Raw genomic sequence first — 15,737 nt, 5'->3', positions numbered from 1 at the left:
GTGTCATGTCTTGCTCAAGCAGTCCAAGATTCTATATCCCTGAACAGGCTCCCAATGCCAGAGCCGTCTGTATTCACTGGTGACCCCATCCAGTTCATTGAGTGGAAAGCTTCATTCATATCACTGATAGACAGAAGGAACATCTCTTCAGCAGACAAGCTGCATTATTTGAGAAAGTACATCGGAGGTCCAGCTCGGAAAATACTTGATGGCATATTTTACAGAAATGATGATGAAGCCTATATGGATGCATGGAACCGTCTCAACCACAGGTACGGTCAGCCCTTTGTTATACAGAGAGCCTTCAGAGAAAGGTTGACAAACTGGCCAAGGATCCAGCCAAAAGATGCTGAGGGATTCAGGACATTTGCTGATTTCCTGCATGCATGTCAAGAAGCCATACCTCACGTTAAAGGCCTTGACATTTTGAATGACTGTGAGGAAAATCAGAAATTGGTTCTAAAGCTGCCAGACTGGGCAGCATCACGGTGGAACCGTCAAGTCACCCAAGTTATGAGAGACAGGCAGGAATTCCCAAACTTTAAAGAATTTGTTGCCTTCATGGTGATGGAAGCAGAGGTCGCCTGTAATCCTATAACGTCATTTTACGCTCTTCACTCTACAGAATCACCTAGAGAGAAGCGTTACGTCAATGAAAAGCTGAACACTAAATCTAGTGTTCTCCATACTCAAACAGTTACAGAGACCGAAAACCAAGTGCAATCAAGGCCAAGTTTAAAACCACCATGTATGCTCTGTAAAGACAGTAACCACCGTCTGCACGGCTGTCCTCAGTTCATAGGGAGGTCATTGGATGATAAACGGAAATTTGTGATGGAAAAGAGACTCTGCTATGGCTGCTTAAAGCCAGGCCATAGTGCCAAAGACTGCCGTCACAGACACCTATGTGACACTTGTAAGGGAAGACATCCAACCTGTCTCCATGATGACAACCACACTAAAGCCAAACACGTCAACATAGATGAGTCAGCAACTACATTGTCTCTCAGTGTGGATACCAAGGACCCGTCTGCCAACACCTCCATGATTGTGCCAGTCTGGGTCTCCTCTATCAGCAATCCAGGTTTGGAAAAGCTTGTTTATGCCCTGCTGGATACACAGAGTGACACAGTCTTCGTTGACCAGGACGTTAGCCAAGGCTTACAAACCAAAGCACAACCTGTGAGGCTGAAGCTAACAACCATGATTGGAAAGGATGCCTTAATGCACAGTGAAAGAGTTTCAGGCCTCAGAGTGCGTGGCTATGACTCAACAATCCTCATTGATCTTCCTCCGGCCTACACCAAGGATTGCATACCAGTGAATCGAAAACACATTCCTACCTGTGAAACGGCAAGGCACTGGAATCATCTCAGCACTATAGCAGATGAAATTCCACCACAACTGGAGTGTGAAGTTGGTCTCTTAATAGGCTACAACTGCTCAAGGGCACTGGCACCAAAGCAAGTAATCTTGGGAGGAGATAATGAACCTTATGCAGTGCGCACAGATCTAGGTTGGAGTATCGTGGGATGTTCATCACCTAATCTTGAGTTACCACTTATCGCTAACATGTGTCACAGAGTTGTCATCAGAGAACTTCCTCCAGTTACTCCATCAGACGCTATCCGGGTCTTAGAGTCTGACTTCAAGGACGTGAGTAAGGAGGCCAAGGCTGTGTCTCAAGATAACATTCTCTTCCTGAATATGTTAAAGGATGGAATTCAAAGAAATGCTCATGACCATTGTGAGATGCCACTCCCCTTTAAGGAGAAACCACACCTTCCTAACAATAAGCAACTAGCCATTGTCCGGCTTGGTCATCTTAAGAAAAAGCTTTTGAAGGATGAGAAATATAAGGGGCATTACATGAAGTTCATGAACAAGGTCATTGAAAAGGGTGATGCAGAGGTTGTTCAGCATGAGGGGAAGGAAGGAGAAAAATGGTACATCCCTCACCACGGAGTATATCACTCCAAAAGGCCAGAAAAGCTCCGTGTCGTTTTTGACTGTTCAGCAAGGTTCAGGGGGAGTAGCCTTAATGACCACCTACTATCGGGCCCAGATCTGACAAATAATCCAACTCTCTCATCCTCATCAGGTAGGCTGGATGATGCCTCTCTGCGCACGTTCTTCTATGAGGCAATGGCTATTGTAAACAGTCGTCCACTCACAGTGGACAATCTGAGTGATCCAAACAGTCCCGAACCATTAACGCCCAATCACCTGCTCACCTTAAAATCTGTTGTAGCCTTACCACCTCCTGGCAGCTTTATCAGAGAGGACATGTATGCTCGCAAGAGGTGGCGTCACGTTCAGTATCTTGCAGAGCAATTCTGGAGCCGTTGGAAAAGAGAGTACCTCTCTAACATTGCCACAAGACAACGCTGGCATGCTCCGAGAAGAAACCTGTTGGTTGGCGACATAGTCATGGAGAAGGCAGATGGTATGCCACGCAACGAGTGGAGATTGGCCAAAGTTGTAGAGACAGTGACTGATACAGATGGACTGGTAAGAAGAGTGAAGATTCGTCTTGGAGAGCAGAAAGGGGAAAGGGAAGGACAGCGTTCTGGCAAGCCCTCTATCGTCAAACGCCCAGTTCAGAAGCTGATCCTGCTACTAGAGACTGTTTAACCATCCTCTTCACGCCACACCCGTATCCTTCATAGTATTGAAGTCATTATTTAGTAAATCATTCGTGTTTGCATCCCATATTGTTCTGAAATTCACTCGTGATTTGGTGGGAGTGTAAATGACCTATTAATGCCCTATTGGTTTTGATACATTTATTTTGAAATGGTTTAGACGGAAGGAGAAATATTATACTTTATTTTGAAAAGGTAGTTCCTGGAAAAACGGAAAAGATCGCTAAATGGCAGGTGTGCCTCGTTCTTTCATGAAAAAGTATTCCCATTATTTGTTAAGCACCTGGCTGAGAAAGGCACAAGGTTTGTAATTATTTCGTTTATTGTTATTATATAGGTTTAAATCTAAACGTCTTTGTAAGAAGTGTAAGGACACGTGTGTGTGTGTGTGTTTGTGTCTGTGTTAAATTTACAATGTGGGGCAAAGTATGCTCAAACTGAAACTGAATCATTCAAACTAGTAATTTGTCGTTATGCTTATGATAATATGATATGGAGTTTATAAGGAAGTCATATTTGTTTTGTTTTCCTCCTAGTTCTTACGGTGTGTTCATATATCACAACATGTATGGAAATGGAAATAAAAGGATGTGAACCATCAGTCAAAGAATCAGATCATCATTCAGCCGGGGATGCTACAGTATTGACGAATAAACAAACAAATGAAATGATTGAGAGACATAGAAAGGGAAAATGACAAAGTAGATACGGTTAAATATGACATTCCTTGAGGAGGGAAAGAAGTGTGGATGGAACAACTCCAGGAAAAAAGAGTGATAAGGAAGAAGGCTGTTAGAGAGAGAGAGAGAGAGAGAGAGAATATTGGCCTGCCTATTAAAAGATGAAAGAACTTTTCCCCTCTGTAACCCCCACCCCCCCTACTACACACATACAAGTGCAAACTACCATGGTCAAAGGGCTTCGTCTGGTTTGAAGTATGCTTTAAACAAACTGTGAAGGAAAGAGCAAGATGGATGAAGACACAAAGCGAATGCTGGAGTCACAGAGGAAAACAAAGGAGAGCATGTGAAGAGGTGGACAGACAGATGGATAATGAAAAAATGATGCAAGATGGAGAGAGAGGCGAGTCAAGGACATAAACAAAAGCCTCACAAGACTGTGCTGTGTATACTTTATTAAATATAAATGAAAAAATAAAAAGTGTGTTTATTTTGGAGTTTACTTACTAACAACAATAGAGCAAGCAAAACAGGCGGGCAACAACACCGCCTGTTTGGAAAACAAGGACAAAAGTAAATGTGACCTTTTGAAAACTGAGAACTTCCCTAAATTATCCTGCTGGCATGACGGGATTTATTTGGATTATCCACAGAAAACAGGTTTTGGAGATTTGCTTCAAGTGAAACTCGAAATTTTAGATTCATAAAAAAAAATCTGTTATCTCAGAACAGCCAATTAAACTTTTTTAAATGTTTTTTTTTAACTCAAACAGGTGAATACACCATTTGGTGTTCAAGGGACTATTTGAGGCAGCAAAATGTCATATGTGACAAAATACACTGATGGAATGAAGATGGTGACATCCCTTTAACCATATTTCTTGGGAGAAAGAGAAGCGACTGCATTTTACAATGATTCCAATAGTTTAATAAATTCAAATTTGGAACATTAACTCAACTCAAAACAATGAAAATCATCAAAACAATGGACGGCAAAGACATTCCGTAAAAGTATTATTTGTAGTATTGTAGTGTTGCTCTGTCTGCATTTGTATTAACAAAACCCATCATGTGTTAGCCTACATCCATATTTTGACGAACTACTTATTCCACAAATATTGGTCTGTATGTATGTGGAAAGCATATCGAGAATCGTTCAGGTTTTTGACTTAACAATAGGTATGTGTAATTGTAAGGCTCTGAGGAAGTTTAGTGTTGAATTTGGTGCGATATGTTCAGTATTGATAAATATTTCATGAACATGTGAACAACGCCTTGTAGTCATATAGTACATAGATCATATTGCTGAAATAGCCGATATGCAATGTATGAAAAAATAACAGCAGTTAAGTCAATCATTTAAACTATTTTTGGACTACAACAGTGTTGACCAGGCTTTAGAAATATGAGGAATTTCTGGAGTGAAGAACAGAAGCAAAAAACCCTGACATTTGTCCACACTCTGCAAGAATTCAGCCCTGCAGCATCGCTGCCACTCTACTGCGGAGGCAACATCAGTCAAAGCCCATAGTTATTACTGTTAGAGAGCCATTTATATCTCTTGCCTTTTATCCTTAACCAAAGCAACTTGCAGTGGAGCTTGCCGTAGCGTGAGCATCAATTCCAAGATTGCCAACATTACAAACAGATAAAATCAATAGTTGGATGAGGAGCTTCAGGGCTTTTCAATATCTCTGACCACACAACAGTCCTGAAAGAATGGTGATAGAAAAGCTGCAGAATAAGATCTGGTGAGAAAGAGATTTGGCTTCCACAGTTCAAATATCCATAGAAAGAGTTCAACTCAGAACATTTGTTTCTTTACAAGGCTTTGAACCCACTTCAGAAATCAGTGAAGACTTCTCTGCAGATATTGGGCCAAAGGCTGTGTTGGAAATGTTTGGCCCTCTTGCACAAAACTTGCACAAAACTTGCACAAAACCTCATATGAACACCCATGAAAATTTACAAGCATCATCATGACCTAATTTCTTCCATATTTCTTTGACAGAATATCCATTATGCCCATGGATGTAATTGTAATGCAATCTCTGCTGTCTGAACCGTGGGACACACTTCTGAGTGAGGTTGTCCATATTCTGAGTAATTTGTGTCATTGTAACTGTTGGTGTGAGTTAAAATGTCCTTTTCTTAACCCTGGAACAGAAGGTAGGAGTTCACTTCCCACAAACCCTTTTAAGTGAAGCCATACTGTATATACAGAAGAAGACTGAAATGCACTCAAATAGATTCAATATGCGCTTTACATTAACAGAGCTTATAACTGAACCCTGGAATTAATAGAGAAAATGTTGAAGCAATATAAAATGTAATATGAATAAATAAGTCAAAGAAGTAACCTTTTTGATTTTTGTCTGTGTGGAGGATGACAGGCCTCCAAACGCACAGACTACAACTTCACAGAGTTCAGCTCCAGGACATACAGCTGAAACCATCCTTGATCAAAAGTATACTCTCGCTCTGCTCTTTCTCTCTCCCCTCTCTCAGACGCTTTCATTTTGATGTGTGCTGATGTAACAAAAATTTAATGGAACATGAGAATAAAGCAGGCCCGGAGCAGAGAGACACACACACACACACACACACAGACACACACACACACACACACACACACACACACACAGCATACGAACAGCATCCAAGCATCCTTCCGTCCAACAATTACTTTGAAAGTCAACTGTGAACTGAGCTTTCAAAACATCCACTGTGATGGGGGAGGTGCTCTTGAGCAGTTTATAGTTCAACAAAATGTGTAATTGTAATGAAATATTACCTATATTAATGCATGTGTAGTGGACACATGTGATAGACAGAATTCACCAAAGACTGTTGACCTGGTTTACACTATTTGATTTGTACTACGTGGTTTGCACGATTACACACTCTGTAAGGAGCTGTGGGGTTACCATGGTAACAAGGGCACCGGGAGGGGTTGAAAGCGGATGTTTTGGTGACACCCGGAAGTTCTCTGTAGCCATAAATGTTTGTAAATAAAACGCACAATGAGAGGTGCACAAAATGAGAAATCTCCTGACTACTTCATCCCATCGACTCCTACACATGTACATTTGTTTTGGTTGTTTTAACATTTTATTTTATAAGAAGAAAAAACCCTTCTTGGACAGATTTGGGTTTCAGGTGAGAGTTGTACTGTGACAAAGGTCAAGTCACATCGCACTTGTGTCTGGCTACTGATTGGTCGACTAAATGTGCTGCTTTTCTCCCCTCCCTGAACACAGATAAGTGCCAACTGCTCATGTAGATGCTGCTTCTTTGAATCTTAAAGCTCGTAAATTTGTCTTGACAATCACCTGCAAGTTCTTTTACACTGCGGGTTCTTAGAAAACAGGTAGAAGAACAGATGATTGTTTTTATTTCCCTGGAACATGAGCACTCTCACTACAAAAGCAGGTTTCATATTTTACCATTGGCCAGTGAGTCCATCCATGATATCAGTTGAAACTGAATTATAAATATTTGTGTTATTCTTCTCAAGACGAACTGTTATAACATTAGTGATTTCTGTTTTTGAAACTATTTATCTAGAACATTTTAATTAAAATTCAGAGAGATTCAGATAGATACAATATCCACAAGCAGTAGAACATCACAATGTTTAACTAGCGTTATGATCGAGTGCAATGTATATTGAAATATGTATATAGTAAAAAACATACATTCAAATCAAAGAAAATTTTCTACAATAACATTTTAACAATATTTATTGGCAATTTTCACATTGAACTGGAGGGATTGTAAATAAGTACTCGAATAAATAATAGATTCTCTTTTTTCGTGTCTTCTCTCATTTCTCATGACATCACAATAAGCTATTTCTAAAATAAGGCTCTTGAAAATAAATAATATTAAAATCAAGCTTTCCCTTTTTCTTGTTTGGTTAATTAATATTTACCTAACAGCCTCAAACACCGTTTAAACAATTTCAATACATCCTAAGAACTGAACAGCTTTAACAAATGCTTCTCTCTTTCTTTCTTTTCATTTAATATCCCACTCACAATTTTTTGGGTTTTATGAGGGAGAGGTGAGCTCTAGCTTGTCCTATCAGGATTTTAAATGTGGGCTGAAATTATGTAGTGGTGTTTCATAATGCTGCTTATAACAATCGCAGCGGTCTCTGAACATACTCTGAGAGATAGAGGTTTTTGAACCGCCCATCTGAAGACTCTGACCATGTGAAGTTACTTTTCTTTCTTTTATTTTACTTGCTTTTAATTGTCGATTCTTCCTTATCTTGTCTGACCCTCTTGTGTGTAACTCACTCATCGGAATTCACAGATTTGATTGCCTTTGATTGGTCAGTGAGTTTCATGGACAGCCTAACCATTGCTGTAAAGGCTAGAATAACTGTGCCAGTTAAATTAGAAAACCTATTTTAAACGATTTATTGGTTTATAGGACCAGGTCCGGGTAGGACAGCATCTGGGTCCAGATCTGGGCCATGGTCTCCCTGTCAGTGACAAGTATTCAGTTTGTGAGTTACTTTTTCTGGTACCCCTAAAACTAATGTAGCCTCACCCTCAGTTGTCCATGTGTTTAGTGCTCATCAGCAGTGTAAGCATGTTTACATACTAAACCAAGTAGGTGCACATGGTAAATATCATTGTGAACTTGTTAGCACACACACACACACACACACACACACACACACACACACACACACAGGTGTTCTTCATAAAGGATATATATAAGAGCACACTCACTGTCTAACTGAGTGTGGGGAGGAAAGGTCACCAGGGAGTCCACCACTTTGTCAAACATAGAAATAGAAAACAGACACGTGGTCATAGAGCGTCAACATCCTCCAATCGCTACTACTCATATGTGCATCACATATTGGATGTGCCAAATACTAAACTCTACAATACAAAAAGCCACATAGCAGTATGTGCTACACACAATGTGACAGTAAAGGCACATTCAGTTTTATGTTTTGTGCATGTGCTGTCAAATTTATAAAAATACAATCTAGATAGTATTTATGTGTATGGTACATGTTTATACTTCATTACATTTCAGAGATAAACCCTAACCCATTAAAGTTACCTTGTAACTAACATGTTTGCTGCAGGACCTTCTTCAGCACCTGTGTCCGATCATCAGGGTGTTGAGCACATTGAGGATGATGAGGAGAGGGAGAGCGTTTTGTGCGAGAGTTTATCGTTGGATCTGCAACAATAAAGAACAAGGGCTCCAGGGAAGAGGAAGAGGAAAGAGAAGCTCCATTTGTCATGTGTCCCCTGACATTCTAAATCTATAGCAGCATAACTAAGAGCAGGTCCAAGACAAACCTGAACCAGCTATAACTATAAGCTTTATCATACAGGAAGGCTTTAAGCGCACTCTTAAACGGAGAGAGGGTGTCTGCCTCCTGAACAACAAGTAAGCCTGAATTCTGGGAGCGCAGTGCTCTAGTGGGGTGATATGGTCCTATGAGCTCTTAAAGGTATAATGGTACCATATCAGTACGGGCTTTGTCGGCAAGGAGGATAATTTTAAATTGCAATCTAAATTTAACAAAAAGCCAGTGTTGTGAAACTAAAACAGGAATTATGTAATCTCCTATCCTGTGTAAAGTTACTTCCAGACTTGTAAAGTCTTGTAAAGTCTGGAGGTAGAGAAGGCGTCGACACATTTTTATTTTTCTGCATCATGACGATTGGTTATTAGCATTACGTTATGCTACTGTAGAATCTAGATATGATATTGAGTAGGGTTGTCACGATACCTTTTTAAAAACCGGCATAACACAGTACTGGTACAGAAAAACTCTCTAAACACATACCAACATGAATAATACTATTCTTTAATGTTTTCCCTACCTTGTAGGATCACACATTATTAAATTCATTATTGCTTGTTGTATTGTTTTTATTGTTGCTTCATTTTTGAATACAGTACAATAGTCTTAACAGACAAAACAAGCATTGGGATGGTGCTACTTTGGACTCTGTTAAATAATCAGCAGATTAATCTATAATGAAAATAACTATTAGTTGCAGTCTGATGCAAAAAAAATTTGAAATGTAAATAATTAGGTGCTTACAAATTAAATACAAACATGTGGTATAAAATACTTTTGACAACCCCTAAACTATAGAACAAGAATTAAGCATGGTATGAACAAATGTAGAAGTTACTGGGAGCCATCAATTTGTCTGAAATACAAGGGGCAAGGCTTAATCTCTCAAATCCCCCTGTTAAGCTACTGCGACACAAATCTCTACAGTCCGGGAGGTTTTGGCTGTACTGCTCATTGCCAGCATTGTTGAGATGGAAAAATACTTGGACTTAACTTTAATTTTCTCTTTCTGATGATGACAATATGTGTCACATGAGGTGATACGATTATTGGTGAATAGAGAAGAGGCATGTTTGAGGACTGTCATATGGTGCAGCACTGTAATGATGGAACTCAGAGTTTGCATGAAGGCACACAACTGCATCACTTATATCTGATGCTCCATAATGAGAGCTCTCAGTATAATGGCTCCCATTGTTTGCACAAATTTCTCTTGATAGCTATTATTTCGCAGCATCTTACTGCAGCCAGCTCTCTACAAGTATCCCTTTGAGTCTGATTTTCATTAAAGCAGTTTTGTCAGTTTACTTTTCCGGGATCTTCATTTTGCCAAAGATCCTTGAAATAGCGTTCTCTCTCAGTCTGTGACCAGGGCCTTCCAGATTTCAATATAAATCAATGAAGAAAGGAATTGAATAAGTGGATGAATGAAAATAACCAACATTTGTCAATACATTTATGAATTTCAGAAATGAGTCAAAATACATTTTTGAATTCAAAACAATACTTTTTTAGTTTGAATTCACTGTTATACTTTTGTATATTTTGCAGTATGTTTTTTAAAATCAACAAACAATTGGCCATGGTTTGGCTCCATAGTTTCCACTTCCCTTCCCGTCTGTGCTGGTTCTCCCCCTGATTTCCCTTGTTTATCCCCAGCTCATAACTCTCCTTGTCTGTTTGTGTCTGTGTGTTTCTTCTGTTGGACATGGTTTGCTGCTTCCGCCAACTCAGCCTGCACACCCGCTTCTCAGCACTTCCACAAGCTGCTGCTGTATTTATGCACGGTTCACCTCTCCAGTCTTCGCTTGTTCAGTCAACAGTACTGATGCTGTTCTATAACTAAGCCTTATCTGTGTACAGTGGAACCCTACATGTCACCTTTTGAATTGTTAGTTAGGTAGTCAGTTTGTCATCTTCATCCCTAGAGGGGTATAAGGCATTATGTCAGACCCATGTCTTTCATTTTGGCCATCACGGTTCCTGTGTTGTTTAAGACCAACCTTGTTTGTGTTTTCCACGTGGTGTCCATCTTAGATTGGTCTTTGCTATGAGGTTACGGTCAATTTTTAGGACATGCCCAAGCCATTGTATCCACCGACATCAGATTTCTAGGACCACACTCTAGCTCTTTGTCATCTTGTTAAGTTCTTTGTTTGGGATCTTTTTAGGCCAGAAGATGCAACGCTTTTCTTTTCCCTGGCTGATGTCTTGTAATATTTGCATAATGCTTTTCACAATAAATGGAGTAATTTTCTTATCATAGTCTTTGAGAGTTATCGCCATGGGCATTTTGATCCGTTGCCTTGAGTTTTTGAAGGATACGATTACTTGAATTTCTGCTACTTCTTCTTCAGCTCCTGTTTATTGTTTTTTCTCTTTATTGTTCATTTGACATTTCCAGGGAAATGCTTTTGCTTTTGATCCCATGCATTTTGATCGATTGCCTTTAGGTGATTTTATTTTACTTTTTTATCTAGTGCTGCTTGTTGTTGTTCTGACATTTCCAGGAAACCTGTTGCTCAGTGGCATAAAATAGACATGTACCGTGTGATATAATAATAATAATAATAATAATAATAATAATAATAATAGCATTGTTTGCCTTCGCTGGTTGTGTAATTAAACTCCATTTACCATTTCACAAACTGATAATTGCTCTTCAGAGTGAAAAGATTAATCCCTCAGGTCTTCATTCCTGTTTTTACTGCTGTTTTAATTTAATCTTCAGCTAAGGAGTCGCATATTACACAATGGCTAAAAATAGGGTTGGGTATTACAATTATAATCTTGATCACATTCAGATGAAACTATCCTTTTGTAACTAATTTAGAAAATTATTAACATCACAAAAGAAGGTACACAAATCCTGGAAATCCCATAGCAATAAAGCAGGAAGGCTCATTCTTTTACAGCATTTTCCAGAATAGTGACAATAAAGATATTTACAGCTTGGTTGGAACAACATGACAAAATCTCTACTATGGAGAAATGTTACCTACCACACAGAAACTAATCTTAGTATAAGTAGTAAGCCTACTTGAAAACGATTACTTTGTTCCAGTTATCACTGATAATGATTTAACTGTTTTCCAATCCATACAATCTTATTTTTTCAGATTAAAAACTTGGAATATTATGCTGCACCACTTCAGTTTGTAAACCATATTTACAATATTGGTAATTCAGTCAGACAACTCATGTTCAAATGTTTATTGTAACTGTTGAACAGTACACCACTAGTGGTGTCGAGGCTCCGACTTCATCACTCCCCCAGATATGATTACATAGATGTGATGGTAGTGATGAGCAAATATTTATAACCCCCCCCCCCCTCAGAGCCTACAGGTGGATGCTGAAGTGGGGGAGGGGCTGAAACAACTGGCAGCAATACTGACACAGCAGCAGGGCAAGCAAAGGGAGTGATGGGGAAATTTTCTTATCTTAAATAAGCCACCAAATAGGGTGGGTGTGTATCATAGATGATGGAGTGTGAGGTATGGCACGTGGTGTCTGTCACATGATTGGAGCAGTGCAGCTGGAGTTGGCTGCCCTGAACTAGCTCGCAGGCGTCGCTCCATTTTTGGCAGTTAGGGTCTATTCTGCATTTATTTTTGTGTTTGCAAAGCATGTCACATAACCACAGATGTAACAATCTGAGTTACAGTCAGTAAACGACTCCATCTCCCCAATCAGAAGTGTAATTAATATTATGTTCATTAGTATGTATGCTAAAATTAACTAAAGACAATATAGAGGAATATGAATTCAATGAATTTAAAACAAGTGCACTGATGCAATCAATCTTTACAATGTTATTTTAAGAAGCTATTTTCTCAATGTCTCAATAAAGTAAATGTAATACTCCAGTCCTTGAGTTTAGAGCATGCAGCCAAGTTACTTCCAATTTACAGATTCTCAACAGATAAATTCTGGAACTTTTTTTTATTTTTATCACAAAGACATTCTTAATAATCCATTTTTAAAAGAAAATAGTTAAGGTTAGAGAAAGTCTACAGGAAATTGATGCAAGTGCTCTGGAGTGTGTTTGAGGGTCAGAGAGGCAGTCGAGTCACATCTAATCAGATACTATCTTTACCCTGCCCTTTGGCAAGGTTATTGCTCGTCTACACACGCACACACACACACACACACACACACACACACACAAACACACAGAGTTGTCAGTGATTCTATGCTGTTTGCACCTGACAGACACATTTTGCTGTGTACTACTTCCAAATACCCTGAGCTAAAACCAAACTTTGGCCTTAACCCTTATCCAAGTCAATAGCCCCATCATGTGGCACCAGAAGCTCAGCACTATTTTGGTCATGAAATATGGAATGAAAACACCTTGCTGTGCCAGAGGATTACTGCAGTTTTAACCTTTCAGCCCCCACAAACAGTTCCTGATGAATGTTTCTCCCCCAGCCAGAGCAGGATTCAATTGTTCAATAGTTGTTTCTGACCTACTGTTCCTGTTGCATTGCCTATTTGTTACACATTCAGAGACGCCTGCACACATGGGCTTACGAGTTATGTGTGTTTCAGAGTGGGTTTTTACCATCAAAGTGTGGCTGTCTGTTTGACCAGGTGACTGAACAACACCGTTTTGAACACGATGGTATTTAAAAACACCAATCAGTTTGTCATCAATCCTGTCACATGCTCAGGGTCATGGGAGGCTGAGAAAACACACATACACACACACACACAGGCTAACACTTTATCAACTGCAGTAATGTTTAATCCACTAAGGGAGAAAAACACACTTCAGCTGACCTGGGAGGGTTCAAATCCAAGACCTTCTTCCTTCAAAAGGACAGTGCTACTGTACTATTAATTTAACATGTACAACAAATGCATTTTCTTTTTAATTTTGCAACATTGGCACTCTCCCATGAACCAAACAGTGTCAAGATGTTCTTCGGCAGCAGCATCTCCAGAGAAACACACACACACACACACACACACACACACACACTCAAGTGTGTTCAATTATTACTGTGGTTCATTTTCATTTTGTTTTTCATTCATGCAATAGTTATTGTATTGTAGAGTATTTAGAAAAATGTCCATGGACCCTGTGTTTACTTTTGTATACCTTGTGTTCTCAGAAAAAGACGTGATAGATTTGTGAGGAGAGGAGGGAGCTAGTTGAAACTATGGCCAGTGGCAGCACTGCCAGCCAATATGCCACAGCAAGAGAGAGAGAGTGACGCTGGAGGTCAGAGTGTGAATGGAAGACAGATGGATGTGAGAGAGAGAGTGCGTAATGGATTGGTGTTCTGAGAGAGCTAGTGCATGGTGGTGAGGTAGGCAGGAAGAGGCTGGTGTGGAGACTTGAGGTCCTCAGCGCCCTAGGCCCTGTTCTTACCTGTCATCATCATGTGTCTGGAGTGATCTGATCATGAGTGGAGAGCTCTGAAATCCTAAGTTCACATCTGGCATTAGAATGTGTCGCCACGGGTCTCCAATGAACACTTGTGATTGTGTTGCACTTCCTCACTCTATATACAAATTAATTATTAATTTAGTTATGTTTTCAAAGACCAATTTTTTTACCTGCAGGAGGCAGCAGTGCATCTCCCATGCCTTGAAATTAATAGAAGTGATTAAAAAAAAGAACTCAAAACAATGCAAAATAATAAATTTTTATTTCAATTGAATATGATTCAGTTTGTATATACACATATACTATAAAACTAAGTTTTAATCAGCATCTTATCAACTGATGTCAGATTTTTCACATAGTTGACTGAAACTACCAAAGACATTGTCGATATACAGGTCTCTAAGCCTGACAAGACCCAGCCCCTGCCATAGAGAGAAGGCCATATCGTTGCTGGGGTGTGGAAAATGAGACTGAGATTAAACAATCCAGTGCAAAAGCAAGCCTGAATTTGGACCAGATTTGTAAAGTGGACACTACAATTGGGTTGCACGTAAATTGGGTTGGGTGGAAAGGCAGTTTAGATGAGAGCAAGGCTAAAAGTGAAGTAGAAGGACATGATTCAGTTCACACCAACTTATTGTTGGCTCCTGAATCCAAAGAGCCATTTTGTGTATATTTCCTGCCGAGTAATCATTTCTAAAGTCAGGAAGTTCCCACTCCACTCTGTCTAATGCTTTCTGAGCATCCAGGGAGATCAACACCTCGGGTTTCTCAGTGGATGCTGGGGAGAAAAGATTAAGGAGGCAACGAACATTAGAAAATGAGTGTCGGTTTTTCATAAACCCAGTTTGGTCTGGTGAAATAATATAAGATGTAGCTGATTCAAGCCTAAGGGCCAATGCTTTGGGGAAAAAAAAAAAAAACTTTATTAGGTACTATTTTTGACAATACACATTGAAACACCTAATAAATTATTCTAAATGACACATTTAGCTATAAATAAATAAATAAAAGAATCACACAAGATAATCAGCACAAATGAGTTCTCGAGTTGTCACAGAACAGAAAACATCTTGGAAACACCACAGATCATTAAAAGAGTCCAGGTCACCTGCTGCTTTATAAAAACTAAAATCAACCAACAGTCTGGATCTAATCATGTTGACACAGACACTGACTCAATGTGGTGGTTCTCCTCTACCTTCCTCTTCCTGGTTATGTACATGGCCATCTTAGCCTGCCCTAAGACAAAGTTTAAAAGCTGGCTTTTGTGTTTTTGTTGGCGAGTGTATTTAAAACCATGAATAAAAACCTGCTTGTTAAAAACCTCTTTAAAACTGGTAAAAACAACTTGTAAAAACAGAAACAAATCAGAGAGACGGTGACACTCATAAAAACAGTGAAAGATTGTTTCCTTTACACTACAAAATGGGAATTTGTCTTCCACTGTGTTCTTGATTATGGAGACAAAGGCGTTCACCGCCATGATGCCGTGGAGGTCTCCATGTCTCTTACTCAGTGGAGGTTTATAAAGCGACCTCCACTGAGGTCCGGTTTCTTGGGCTCCACCAAAATAGCTCCTCCAAGGAGTGTCAGTCCGTCCATTCAGTTTTTTAATATTAAGTGTTTTTACCATTAGTCTATAGAGAGTTTTTCCGGAAGCTCCCTCC

General features: G+C 39.5%; 1 protein-coding gene and 1 long non-coding RNA gene across 2 annotated transcripts; one reads left to right on the top strand and one right to left on the bottom strand.

Moving 5' to 3' along the window:
* The first annotated feature begins 275 nt into the window (after positions 1-275).
* LOC117769793 lies at positions 276-2,105 on the top strand. Its single transcript, XM_034598932.1, has 3 exons — positions 276-533; positions 788-1,946; positions 2,102-2,105. The coding sequence occupies exons 2-3, from the start codon at positions 835-837 to the stop codon at positions 2,103-2,105; spliced, it is 1,116 nt and encodes a 371-aa protein (XP_034454823.1). The 5' UTR covers positions 276-533; positions 788-834.
* An 82-nt stretch (positions 2,106-2,187) lies between these two features.
* Positions 2,188-15,136, bottom strand: LOC117769559. The gene is made up of 3 exons (XR_004615255.1): positions 15,126-15,136; positions 8,065-8,069; positions 2,188-2,607 (listed from the first exon to the last, which is right to left on the bottom strand). It is a non-coding gene; the product is annotated as an uncharacterized LOC117769559 (long non-coding RNA).
* Positions 15,137-15,737: the final 601 nt, after the last annotated feature.

The sequence above is a fragment of the Hippoglossus hippoglossus genome, chromosome 10 (assembly GCF_009819705.1).
Source record: "Hippoglossus hippoglossus isolate fHipHip1 chromosome 10, fHipHip1.pri, whole genome shotgun sequence".
In the NCBI taxonomy this organism is placed as follows: domain Eukaryota; kingdom Metazoa; phylum Chordata; class Actinopteri; order Pleuronectiformes; family Pleuronectidae; genus Hippoglossus; species Hippoglossus hippoglossus.
The sequence above is the reverse complement of the archived record's forward strand: the minus strand, read 5'-3'. Positions and strand labels throughout refer to the sequence as shown.